Source organism: Otolemur garnettii, unplaced genomic scaffold (genome assembly GCF_000181295.1).
Source record: "Otolemur garnettii isolate 467f Iridium unplaced genomic scaffold, OtoGar3 scaffold00062, whole genome shotgun sequence".
NCBI lineage: Eukaryota > Metazoa > Chordata > Mammalia > Primates > Galagidae > Otolemur > Otolemur garnettii.
In genome coordinates this window covers 9050025-9061077 of record NW_003852457.1, presented here as the reverse complement: position 1 = coordinate 9061077, position 11053 = coordinate 9050025, and the positions used below count along the sequence as shown (strand labels likewise).

General features: G+C 55.5%; 1 protein-coding gene across 3 annotated transcripts in view; it reads right to left on the bottom strand.

The window, feature by feature from the left end:
* The window catches only part of LOC100957135 (fibrosin-1-like protein), an 86053-nt gene extending 78061 nt beyond the window's left edge, over nt 1-7992 (bottom strand). For all 3 annotated transcript variants that reach the window (XM_012807034.2, XM_012807032.2, XM_012807033.2), the window contains exon 1: nt 7306-7992. In XM_012807034.2, the coding sequence (XP_012662488.1) occupies nt 7306-7593 (288 nt within the window). In that variant the 5' untranslated portion in view covers nt 7594-7992. The remainder of the gene's footprint in view (nt 1-7305) is intronic.
* Nucleotides 7993-11053: the final 3061 nt, after the last annotated feature.

Here is an 11053-nt window from a genome sequence, read left to right as displayed (position 1 = left end):
TGTTGTTTGGCGGGTCCAGGCTGGGGATTCGAACCTGCCACCTTAGGTGTACGTGGCTGGCACCTTAGCTGGTTGAGCTATAGGCGCCGAGCCACTGTCCCTTGTTTAAGGACAAATGGCTTTGCCTTGGGCCATACAGAGCCTCTGAAAAGCGTCTCTCAGGTGTGCAGGCCAGCACTACCCTAGCAGTGGGAGGGCACCCTGGGTCCCTCCGAACAGTCTTGGGCCCAGACCAGTCTCCCCTTCTGCCAATCTCCCCAGAGCCTCACAGGCACCACACAGCAGGTACTCATCATCCAAATGTGGGCAAGAAGGGCGTTACCTGTCCCCAGGAGAAGACTGAGGAAGGGGCTTAGAGCAGAGGAGCTGTTCTGGAGCTGCTGTTCTGCACAGCAGCCCTCAGGGCTCCTGCAACCTTCCAGAACACAGGCAACCACCCAGTCTGTACAGACACTGGTACTGCCTGCAGCTCCCAGGAGATCCTGGACCCCTTTGCGCCACAGCCCCCAGGTTGGTGTTGTGGCCCTGGTCAGCCCCAGCCCATTTCCCTGAGGAGTCTGGAGACCCGCTGAGTTGTGGGGTGGGGCCAAGTCTGTGGGAAGAGGAGAACAGAAAGTGTGGGCTCTCTAGCCTTGGGTTACCAGCTCATTTTGTCAGGGCAAGTGCCCTAGGGACAATGAAGGATAACTGAGTACTGTGGGCTTATAAAATTAGTAGGAGCAGAAGAAGCCAAAAGAGGTCCTGGCAGGGTTTGGACGAAGGTGTGGAGAGGGGGCAGCCTGGGTCAGTGGTCAGGGCACCAGATGGGCTCTCTGGGGGCTCCTCTTGACTCTGACTCTGCAAGACCAGGCTGGAGCCTCTGAGGCCATGGCATGCAGTGCTTTCCTTAGTGAAACTCCTCTTTCCTCGGTCTTGGCCCCAGTTTGATGGCCCCCTTCTTAGGGCCACCAACTCGTCACTCTTCTGACCCCTCGACTGAGTCAATTCCTTCCCAGCTCATCCCACTTGCTTTGGACTGGGGTCCTTCAGTCTCCCCTCATAGCTGCATCCCTATCCCAAGTTGCTCACTACTGAATAGGATGGATACCAGGACCCCAGATCTCTGCCCAGGTAGTAAGAAAGTGGACAATTAGATGCCATTTTGACTACTCTAGAGTACAAAAAAAGAGGAAACTTCCCAACCCAAATGCTGTAGAACCAGCAAAAACAAGACAACCACAAACTAATTTTATTAGAAATATCGTGGCAGAAACCCCAACTATCAGAAAAGTAACCTGAAATGTGACCCCACCAACATGGCCAAACAGGGCCATCCCTGGAGCTCAGCTAGCAAGATGCACTCTCCACCTCTGGGTGCTGGGCCAGGTGGGCACCTCCTGTGCAAGAGGCCCCACAGGAAGCATCACACCTGGGGCACACAGCAAGTGGGGGAGGAGAGACAGACACCCAGAGCCAAGACATATATCCACAGTTTTAGAAGTGCTATCATACGCAGTCAGACACTAAAAGACACCAACAACAGAGCAGTGAGGAAGGCAGCACCGTAATGGTGACTTACACCATGGCCAGTGTGTAAAGAATCCACAAGGACAATTAGTGCTGATGAGGCAACACAGCAAATTACTGTGGCACAAACGTTGGGTGGGAAAACTGCTTTCTTACACAAGCAGCAACAACCAATTAGAAACAAGAGTGAAACGAGTGTTACTAACAAGTGAGTGTTATTCACTAACAAAAACACAAAGTACAGCAAATGGAACATGAGACCCCACTCCCAGAGAACTGGCCTTTGGCACCATCCCTGGAGGGTAACTGGCTCACTGTTATCGAAAGCCTTAAAAACCACACAACACAGACACAGCAATTCTAGCTCTAGGCATTTCTTTCTTCAAGGAAGCAAGCACAGGTATGTGGAGATCTGGTCTGCATCCTTGGAGATGGGATGAGAGATGCCTGTGAACAAGATCAAACCTCTATGTCTCCTGATGAGAGAAAAGACAACCTGCCGGGGGATGAGTACCAAGAATGGACAGAAGCACTGGTGTTGGGTCAGGCTCTGGGCAGTGGGACCTCTGAGTCACAGGGACACATGGGAAGAATCTTCCAGGCAGAGGGCCAGCCAACACCAGGGCCCAAGGTACAAAGCACACATAGTGGCTGTGGTAGCTTGGGGAGGACCAGGAAGAACCTGGTGTTATAGCCAAGAAGGATCAGGCCCAAGAAGCTGGGAAGGTAGGTGACTGTCCTGCTGCAGCAGCCCAAACCTGAGGCCTGTAGGACCATCCCTCAGCTGTGGGACCCTCAGGGGTGTCCAATCTGGCTTCTCTGGGCCATATTGGAAGAAGGTTGTCTTGGGCCACACAATACCCAAACACTACCAAAAGCTGATAAACAAAAAGATCCCTGTATAATTTTAATTATCCACCACTACCACGGATATGCAAAAAAGCCCTCATATACTCCACATGTGGCCCCCAGGCAATGGGTTGAACACTCCTGTGAAGAACTACTTGTCCTCCAAGCAGCCCAAGACCACCACAGGCAGGATATAAGCTCAGCTATGTACCCCATCCTATGACTGTGGATAACGCATGTCCCTGCTCTGGGCCCCAGAAGCCCCATCTGAAGAGACAACATGGGCTAAAGGTTCCCCCTGCCCTCTCCTTACTGGGGCCCAAGAGTCTTGTGTGGTATCAGTCCCAGTCCTAGGCACAAGTATGGTACCATCACAAACTCAGCCCTCAGACCAATAGCGTGGACTTCAGTGGCCTTGCACCACACACTCATGGCCAGTGCACTCCCAGTCTAGTTCCTCCTGCCTGGTGCCCTTGCCTAGGGGGTCCTAACAATGCTGTGATGTGATACCCCCACCAGGCCCAGGTAGAGACCACTCAGCAAAAACTCTGACTGTACCCAGAGTGGGACACAACCTTAGCTCCCTGCCCTACTCCATGCAGGCCCCTGTTTTTGTCCTGAGAACCTCTACTTGCCCCCTGGCCAAGGCCTGCAGGCTCCAGGTTCATACCTCTAGCCCAATAGGGTCCTGTCTGTTGCTGGTAGAGAGTCCTTTGCACTATGCTGTGCTATGCAGGGCAGGGTACACTGGGTCTCAGGCACGTGTTTATTGATTGCCAAAGGGATACATGCCGACCAGAGAATGTGGAAATAGAACTGGAGAAGGGGAGTTGCTGGCCCTACAGCCAGTATTCTAGGCATTTTCCTCCCATTTGTCTTCCTGGACACACTCGTGTGAGAAACGATACTCCTTCGAGCAGATGCACACCTGCACCTGGTTATGTCTCCATAATGAAGCTCCGGAAAGCCCAGAGACCTAGGAGAGCAGACACCTGGAGGAGGCTAGCTGAGACAGGAGCTGAAACTTTTAAACATACACATTTTTATAGATGGAGCTGAATTTCTGAACCAAGTGAAAGCAATTTGCTGTTTGAAAAAACAAATTAACAACAACAACCAAAAAAAATCACAGATGTCAAACCAGAAGGGTGGTTTCTGGCAGGAGGTGGCGGCAGAGGCAATCACCAGACTCTGAATCCCCCCCCCACACACACAGAGCACCCAACCAAGCATCTTACTCATGAACAGGGTCAGCAAGTGGGAAAGAAGGCAAAGTCAGTCTCAGACCCAGGGGGCTGAATAGGACGTGGCCTGCTACCAGGGAGATATAGTGGCCAGCACAGCCTGTTCTGTGACAGGAGAGCAACTGAAGGCGGCCTTGGGCACCTGGGACAAGGTGTCTGGCACAGCCCTGGGGGCTCTTGGCCCCACACAGGAGGAACTAGCTTTCTCAGAAGGACTTGGGCAGAGACTATAGCAGTGCCTGGCAAATATGACCACAGCACTGCCCTGGGGCAGGGGGCTTCCCATCCCCTCTGGTTAGTACCAGCAGGAAACAGAGATGTCACAGAAAACAAGAGGGATGATGAAGAGCCATCCACCTAAACTGGTGTTCCTGGCCAGAGCAAGAGCAAAGAGTCTAGGGGTTTCCTCCAATCTCCTGACCCCCAAACCACAGGACCCCTCCAACTATCGGTTAAAGAATTAGATGGAAGGCTGGGTGCAGTGGCTCACGCCTATACTTCTAGCACTCTGGAGCAGGTGGATCACCTGAACTCACAAGTTCAAGACCAGCCTGAGCAAGAGCAAGACCCCATCTCTAAAAATCACTGGGCATCATGGCAGGCACCTGTAGTCCCAGCTACTTGGGAGGCTGAGGCAAGAGAATCCCTTAAACCCAAGAGTTTGAGGTTGCTGTGAGTTATGATGCCACGGCATTTTACCAATGGTGACAAAGTGAGATTCTGTCTTACAAAAAAAAGAAAGAAAGACAGAAAGAAAGACAAAAGAAAAAGAGTTAGATGGAGCTGCAGAAAGTCAGAGGAAACAGCTCAGATCTACAGAGCCCCACCTTAAAGCACACAGGGTGAAGTAGTATCTGCCTGGGGCACAGGGGATAAAGGGAGTCTGCCTAGGGCACAGGGGATGAAGGGAGGAGGCTGGGGTGAAGGGGATTCTGCCAGGGGCACAGGTGGTGGGATCTAGCTCAGGACTCAGGAGGAGATGGTGGGGCTTTCCCAGGGCAAAGGAGGAGTGGAGGAGTAGGGGACCTACCAAGGGCACAGAAAGTGTTTGGGTAGGAGCCTGACCCGAGAGACAGGGTGGGGCTGGAAGCCTGTCCAGCTGGGGCCTGTACTGATAGCCTCAGGACACTCTTCTACATGCAGGCTTCACCTCACTAACGAGTCTGTACCTGTGTTTGTTTGTACCCACTGCTGTACCCAGCAGGTGAGCCAGCCTCTGGGGTTAGATGGGCTTCTCTCTCAAATACCTCTGGGGGGTGGGGTGGGGTGCATGTCCTCTGAGGTCTCAGCATAGGAACTACCCTCAGAACCCGGGGGGTAAGGTGACCGTGAGTGAAGTTGGGAGGTGGGCAGGCCCACTTCTGGGTTGGGGTCCTGGTGACCCTGAGCACACATCCCACATGAGAACCTCCAGACCCGTGACTGAATAGAACCATCAGCTTCCCTGTGGTATGCCTTAATGTCCCTGTTTGTGGAACAGGGCGGGGGGTGGGAGGGGGGCAAAACCCAACCTCCCCCACAAGCTGTAAGTCTGTCTGTGAAGGGCAGCTCAGAATGGTGCCTGGTAAAGAGAACACCAACCAGATCAGCTGCTACTATCTGGATGATTGTGAATTATCTGAACTTTAGGGAAAACCCACTACCCGTTGGCAAAAAGTGAGGTCAATCAGAGTTACTTCTGGCCAACTCAGAGGTTGTATGACTCGTCCAGAAGCCCTGTACTTTCCAAGGCAGGGTACATGAGGTACCATGGTTGTGTGAATGCCAAGCCGAAACAGGCTAGTCCCACTATGGCAGGTAGTGGGCTGGTCTGAGCAACCCAAGTCTCTAAAGGAGGAGGTGGTGAGAGCTGCTGTGGGAAGAGCACTTGGACCCAGATGGGCCAGGCCCCCTATGGCATCCTGTGACCTTAGGTGCAAGACCCTTCCCTCCTAAAACTTAGCCTCTCCTCACTCATTCAATACACAATGTGCATGGGATACTTTGGACACTGTTCTGGGCACTGGACCCCAAGGAGACACACAAGACAGACTTGATGCCTGCTTCCCTGTAGGTCACAAGTTCTTACGGGGAGAGATGTGAATAGAGGACAAATACGACATGAAACAGCTCAGAATGGCAATGACAGGAAAGAGAGTGAGACTGGCAGTTGAAGTTTGCAGGGAAAAGGGCTGCCACTTCAGATGGGGTCCCAAATGACATCTGTGCTGAGACATGAAAGCACCAAACATCAACCCATCAGTGAGAACTGCTGGAAAATCTGATGGGCTGACCTGCAAAGCGGTTCTCAACCTGTGGGTCGCGACCCCTTTGGGAGTCTGAAAACACATATTTCTGATGGTCTTAGGAACCCAGACACCGTTCCTCTATTCAGTCGGGTCCACCCACATGCTGATATGCCCACATACAAGTACCCATCGTGATGACATCATCTGTATTAAAGAGTCACGGCATTAGGAAGGTTGACAACCACTGTGCTAGAGCCAAAGGGGTGAGGAGACCATAGATGTACAGGGCTTTCCAGGCCAGTTAAGAGTTTTTATTTTTTCCACCTATGAGAGGGCACAGGTGGGGCAGGCAGAGTGATCACAGATCTAGAATGTAGGGCCATGTGGCCAGTCTCCTATGCTGTAGAACAGGAGCTCAGCCTAGGGCAGAGCCTATAGCAAGTGTAGCAAGTATTCCATATCATTAATGTCACTGAAAAGGCAGAAAACAGCCCTGGAGAGCCATCGGAAGGAGCCATCTAAGGCCCTCAGGCTGTATGGTGTGCACAAGCTGTAACATCCTTGTCCTGTGCTCACAGATGCCCCGCCTCTGTCCATCCACCCAGATACAAAGCACCAAACCTGGCCCAGGGCCAGGTCCCTGGCCACCAGCACCTGACCCTAAGCTCTCTCCATCCCCTGGAAACAACCCCGAGTTAGGGTGAGGACTTGCAGAGAGCATTCACTGTAGGGGCCTGCAGCCAACATGTCCTCTTTCAACACAGCTCAACCTGAGATGAGGGGTTCCAAGCCAGGAACTCCCAAATCCCTAGGTAAACTGAGGACCACAGAGATTTCTGGGACCTAAGTCCAGCTCCCACTGCCCTCCTTGCCGACTCCCTAACAGGGTTGCACTTCCTTCTCTATTCACCTGGGTTCAGGCAACAAGGGCAGTATTTGCTCAGCAAATACAGTCCATGACAACTCAGCTAGAGAAGCAATACTTTCTGCCAATCGACTAACCACGCAGCAAGCAGCGGTCAGCAAGAGGGTTCTCAGGGTTAACCTGCCTCTCTCCCCATCAAGAAGGGAGGAACCGGAAGAACCCCCAAAGTATCCATTTTATCACCACCTCCGCTAAGTCCAGCAATGCCTAGCTCCCTGGCACGTCCAGAACAGAGCGATATTTTGGCAACAAAAACACAACTGAAAAAAGGCCGATTGTGCTGCCAGCCAGCTCCCAGTCTAGATTAGACTGCAATCTAGATTTCTTCCCCCTGCAGTTCAGAACACCCCTAAAACCACTCGACGCTGCTGGGTCCTCCAGAAGAGACTGTCGAGGCGTGCGGCGGACACAAGGGCCCCCAGGCAGGAGGCTTGAGTGAGAACTGACTTCCCACAGGACAAGGTCCTTCCCCGCGACAAGGCCAGCTCCCGCCGCTCCTCAGCCCAACTTTGGTGGAGGTGTATCTCTTTCCCGCCCGCTCCCGGGTACCTACCTCCAGGGCCTCCAGGGTGCTGAAGCTGGCGATGGCAAAGCCGTCGATGACCTCCTCCTCCTGCGAGCTGGACTCGCGGCGGCGGCGGCGTGGGGGACGCACGGCACGGGGCGCGGGGGTGGCGCGGGGCGGCGCGCCGCGGAGGCCCGCGTTCTCCTTGCCGGGGCTGGGCTCGGGCTCGTCGCCCGACGACGGACTCTGCGCACGGGCGTCACGGGCAGCTTCCCGGCGCCGGCCGCGGTCCCGCTGCGCGCGCGAGCGTCGGCTTGGTCGGACCTTGGCCTCCATGGCGGCAGTGGCGGCGTGCGCCCCGTCGGGCTGGTGACCTTGACGCCCCACGCCCGGGCCTCCCGCGGCCACGGCTCCCGCTCGGCTACGCGGCGCCGCCGGGTTGCGTGAGCGCCGCGCGGGCTTGGGCCCTGGGCAGCAGCGGGCGGCGGGCCGGGCCGGGCATTCCGGACGCAGGGGGCGGCTCAGTCCCGGGCCCGGTGCGGCGGGGTACCCCCGGCCCCGGCGGCCGGGCGCATCGGCGGAGGAGAGCCCTGCGCTCAGCGGCCCTCGGCCGCCCTCCTGGGGATGCGGACCATGCGTTCCGCGCGGGATCGGGCCGAACTGACGGCGGAGTCGGCGGGTGGGGACCTGGTAGTGGGCGATGAGGCCGGGCACGGGGCTCGTGAGGCTGCTGCGGCGGCGCCCAGAGCGGATAACAACTGACGTATTTCCGCCCGCTGCCGCCGCCAGAGGAAGTGAGCGCTCCGTTGGAACCAGCCCCGCCCCGCCCCTCCTGGGCCCGGCCCGCCCAGCCCGGGCCCCGCTCCGCCGCGTCCGCTTAGCCAGGCCCCGCCCCTGCCTCCCGGGCCACGAGCCCCTCCCCCCTATGCTCCGCCCCGGCCCCTGATCGCTCCCCCTCTAGGCCCCGCCCCGGGCCCCTTAAGCCCCGCCCCATCTCCGCCCTTCCCTTAAGCCCCTACACCACCACCCCTTAGGCCCGGCCCCTGCCTCGCCCCCTCAAGTCCCGCCCCTGCTTCAGGCCCCGCCCTTCAGAGGGTCCAGATTCAGCTAGCCCACCCACCCCGCTGCACCTGGCTCTCAGCTCGAGTAGAAGGCGATCTGTGTCCCGCATGGGGAGGGAGCTGGGCAGCTGCGCCCCTTGCAGCTGCTTGAGTCCCTCGGGCGGCCGCCCCTCCACGTGGGCACGAGTGGTTGAGGTCTGCGCCTTCGGTAGGCTCCCTCCTGTCCGCCCCCGAGCTCCGCCCGGCTCGGGAGTGTTGCAGCGAGGGTAGGAGAGGCCGGCGAGGATCCCTTGGCTGCCCGCACCCGACCCCGGCCACGTCCGGGGAATTGGACTGGACGGTGGGTGCCCTAGGGTGCAGGGACTGGGCGCCTGTGCAGACGCTGAGGTGGGCTTGGGTCTCAACGCCATCAATTTGTTCAAGGCATATTTACCAAAAGGCTCCTGTGTTCAGGCACTGTCAATATTGCAGAGATTGATGAAAAAATGGGAAAGAGACCCTGAACATATGGCCAAATAAAATAATATCAAATGACCATTCCAAGAAAATAAGATGTTGGAGGAGATGTTATAGAGCATGGGCTTTGGGTGATCTCAGAGGGTCTTTCTGAGGATGGAGGGTAGGTAGAGCTGACTGCTAGGACCTGAGGAGGAGCCAGCCATGCTGCTGTAGTGGGGAATGCGCTTCTTGCAGAGGGCACAGGTAAGCAAAGGCACTGGGACAGGTACAGGAAGAGTGACCAGAGTTAGTGGGTGGTGGGAAGTGCCTCCTTGCATGAGCGGGATGTGGGGGGGTCAGTGTAGAGGAGTCTACTAGAACTAGATGGGGCCAGGGCTTGGGTCCTTATCACCCTATCCCTTAGAGGTTGGAGGGGCCTCTTGTCTGCTGGGCATGGAGGGTGAGGTCTGGGAGGCATAGACTGTTGGCAGGGCTGACCGAGGGGCAGTTGATAAAGTGGTTCACAGATGGCTGGATATGTGTGTGGAAGGTAGACAGGGCAGGGGCAGGCTTCCTGTCCATGCAGACCTCTGTCTCTGCCTCCCACCAGCTTCCCAGGATGGGGGCTGGGTCTTCCTGCCCTCTTCCCATTCTGGGTTTTGTTATGAAAATACTCCTGGTGGGGGGAGGGTGGGCAGCATCCTCCCTTCTGATGTTTAAGAGCTGCCCTGGGAGCCAGAGCCCTTTCTTTGGCCTTCCTGCTCCCTAATTCCCCCTGCCAGAGTGAAGGTCACACAGATAATACTTCAGGCTCTCATGTGGATACAGGCCCCTTCCCAGAGCAGCCTCAGGTTCCACATCTGCTCCCAAGGTCCCCAGAGCTTGTCTACCACCTACCCCCAGCCTGGGCCCAGGCTCAGAGGTCGGGGGGGGCTTTTTTGCATCCTCTTCACCCACATGTAGCAATTGTTTGGGAAGGTCTAAGGTTCTGGTTTCAAAGTTTTCAAATACAGGAATATAAATTCTTCAGGTGTGTGCCCCCAGGGGAGGGCAGGTCCCTCAATACCCACTAAGGGGTTCCTTTCTGGGTTCCTTCAGGGTCTCCTTGGCCCTCATGGGGGAAGAGGCCCAGGTGCTTTCTCTCCTTTTATTCATTTCCAAGTGGGCTCTGCAGCTCTCCAGGGAGGGAAACTTCTTTTCCAGGAGAAAACAGCTGGCTGATGCGTTGCGGATGGGAAGTACTCGAAGAGGGGCTGAAGGTGGTTCCTGGCAGACTCCACCTGCCTGCCTGTAGACCAGACAGACCTTTTTTTTTTTTTTTTTGAAATAGAGTCTCACTTTGTTGCCCTTGGTAGAGTGCTCCGGTGTCACAGCTCACAGTAACCTCAAACTCTTGGGCTTAAGTGATTCTCTTGCCTCAACCTTCCAAGTAGCTGGGACTATAGGAGCCTGCCACAACACCCAGCTATTTTTAGAGTCGGGGTCTTGCTCTGGCTAAGACTGGTCTCGAACTCAGGAGCTCAGACAATCCACCCACCTCAGCCTCCCAGAGTGCTAGGATTACAGGCATGAGCCACTGTGCCCACTTTACTAGGCCCATTTTGTCTCCACAATCTCATGTCTCAGTGACTGTCATAGCCAGGGCTCTGAACCTCCTCCAGTGGTTTGCCAGTGTTGGGGGCCTAACCCCTTCCTCCCCCCTCTCCTTTCCTCTTAAAACAAAAGGCCTACCAGGGCCCACCTCAAGAGTTCTACCAGGAAGACTCTAACCCACCAGAACCTTCCAACTACCTGTGGATTCTTCCTCCCCTAAGCCCACAGTATAAAAACAGGTTTCTAACCACCCTCAGTGCAGACACCTAGGCAGGTCTCTGTCCCCTTTCATTAAACTTGGCTTGAATCTCTCCCAGTCTCATCTCTGGATACACCATAGAATCCCTTGCAGCCAGGGCTCTGCCAGAGCCTGCACCACAGTCCCTTCCACCACCACCACCACCAATTTCTCAGTGCAGTGCATTGCAGAGCTCCCGTGCTCTTGCTGTAATTTAGTTTGTGTACACAACGTTTGCCGCACATACCTGGAGGACAGTGTGTTTTGGTGCATACAACCCGTGGTGGCTAGGATACAGCTAGACCAGCATGACCAGAACCTGGACGTGATGAAGTGATGGGAATCACAGGGCAGCCCAGAGCAGGGCCCCTCAAGCCCTTGAAATATGGCAAGCTGAAAAACTGAATTTTGCATTTATTATTTTTATTTATTTATTTCTGAGATAGAGTATCACTTTGTCACCCTT